The sequence below is a fragment of the Stegastes partitus genome, unplaced genomic scaffold (genome assembly GCF_000690725.1).
Source record: "Stegastes partitus isolate 25-593 unplaced genomic scaffold, Stegastes_partitus-1.0.2 Scaffold954, whole genome shotgun sequence".
NCBI classification, from domain to species: domain Eukaryota; kingdom Metazoa; phylum Chordata; class Actinopteri; family Pomacentridae; genus Stegastes; species Stegastes partitus.
The window spans coordinates 308,681-310,615 of NW_007578685.1; the positions used below are offsets into that span (position 1 = coordinate 308,681).

At 48.7% G+C, this 1,935-nt stretch overlaps 1 protein-coding gene across 3 annotated transcripts in view; it reads right to left on the reverse strand.

Annotated features, from left to right (window-relative positions):
* Positions 1-1,227, reverse strand: part of dph3 (diphthamide biosynthesis 3) — a 3,410-nt gene extending 2,183 nt beyond the window's left edge. Inside the window, exons 1-2 of one of the 3 annotated variants that reach the window (XM_008294327.1) lie at positions 1,039-1,227; positions 91-165 (exon numbers count right to left, since the gene is read on the reverse strand). In XM_008294327.1, the coding sequence (XP_008292549.1) occupies positions 91-165; positions 1,039-1,146 (183 nt within the window). In that variant the 5' untranslated portion in view covers positions 1,147-1,227. Of the gene's footprint in view, positions 1-70; positions 166-1,038 lie in introns of all 3 variants that reach the window. The other 2 variants (XM_008294328.1, XM_008294329.1) reach the window with 2 other exon arrangements.
* Between the last annotated feature and the right edge of the window lie 708 nt (positions 1,228-1,935).

The following is a 1,935-nucleotide window of genomic DNA, read 5'->3' on the forward strand; positions in this document are numbered from 1 at the left end:
TGATACCTGATCAGACGTATTGATACCTGATCGTAGACGTACTGATACCTGATCGTGGACGTATTGATACCTGATCAGACGTATTGATACCTGATCGTAGATGACTCTGACGATGAGCGAGCAGCTCGGACACGTGGCCACCTCCTCTCCATTCTCCAGGTCCTCCTGAACAACAAGCACAGCTCAGGATTAAAAATGGAGTTTTACAGGATCGTCAGAGCCGTCCGATCATCTGATATGAACCAGAACCAGAACCAGCCAACAGCTGATCTAGAACACACTTTGATGTGATGGATGTAATCAATAGATGTTATTGATGATTCCAGCCTCTTAAACACTGACTGACGTGTTCGTGTGCAGCTGAAGAGCTAAAAGACGTTCATGATAATGTCAACGTGAGACGGTGGAAATAAATCATTTAATTAATCATTAAAGGTGAAATTAATTGATGAACACTGAGGTTCTGATGGAGAACAACCTGCTGAAAGATGTTAAAGCTGTACATCGCTGTCAGGATGTCTTCTTTCTCTATAACCTTTAATAAAAAGTCCAGTCCATCAGAACCACTGGTCATTAAACCTCAGGATTAGTCAGCAGGCTTTGATTTGGAGTGAAAACTGTTCAACATGTCTGTCCACAACCTAAAACTGTCTCTGAAGGAAGAATCTTAAACTAGCTGACTTCTAAACGAGCTGTGAGTTCACTTTGTTAAACCTGTTGGACGTAGAAACCTGTCTAAACTTCACACCAAACTCCCTTCAGGAAACAACAGATTTTACGTCCCGGTACTGCGGAAACTTGAACAGGAACGTTTCAGAACTCGAGTTAAAAAGTGAAATGTTTGAACATGACTGATCCATTTACTGGTGCCGAACTCATCAGGAGGCTCCACTGGTCCACAGGGAGCTAAATATGTTTTCATGACGCTTTATAATATTAGCAGCGGTTTGGGGATTTCAAAATAAGAGAATTTAAAACGGAGTTTGGTGTGAAGTGGCTGCGCTAGTTAGCTGTTAGCCGTTAGCTCTGAGGGCCCACCTTCGTGATGGCGAACCGGTCCCCGCAGGGACACGGGAAGTAGAACGTCTCCGCGTCCTCGTCGTACTCGAAGTCCTCGATCTCCACTTCGTCATGAAACACCGACATTTTCACCGAAACTCCACCGCGCCCGGTTCCGCACGAGCGTGACGCGAGGAATCAGCACGAGAGCGCGCGACGTCTGCGCCACCGGCAGGGGGCGGTGTGACGTCATCACACGTCGACCACAGCTCGGAGCCGCGCGAGAAGAGGGGCGACGTTGTTTCCAACACGGCGACGCGGAGAGGAGCAACTTTGTTGTCTGTTGCCGCTGACGGAAGGAGAGAAGCAGCAACGAGCGACGCGTCGCCATGTTGTCAGCAACGTCGCCCTTCTTCTTCCTTCTCGCGTGGTCCCGTGCTGTGGCGACGTCACACCAGCAGGGGGCGCGGTGGGGCCACAAACAGCAGACTGACTTACCATCATCCATCATCTGTAGACCTGAACCCTCACCTGGTCCACCTGGACAGTCAGTGTGCTGGTTGTGCCCTGTGATAGGCTGCTTACCTGTCCAGGTGGATGAAGCAGACGATGGATGATGACGATCGGCTCACACAGAGACTGGAGCAGAACAGGACCATGACCTCCAGCGGCCTGGACCTGGACACCTGCTCATCCAGGTGAGCTGCAGCGGCGCCTGAACACAGCTTCATGTGTGTTGTTGTTGTTGTTGTTGTTGTTGTTGTTGTTGTTTATCTTCTTCTGATGGTTGATTCTATTTTTATTTATTTTAAATCCAGTCTGTTTGTAAACATGAGTTCTGTTGCAAACTGCTGAACATCTGACAGCCTGCAGAGCGCTTCACTGTCCTCTAACTACACACACGTTATGTGTGTGTGTGTGTGTGTGTGTGTGTGT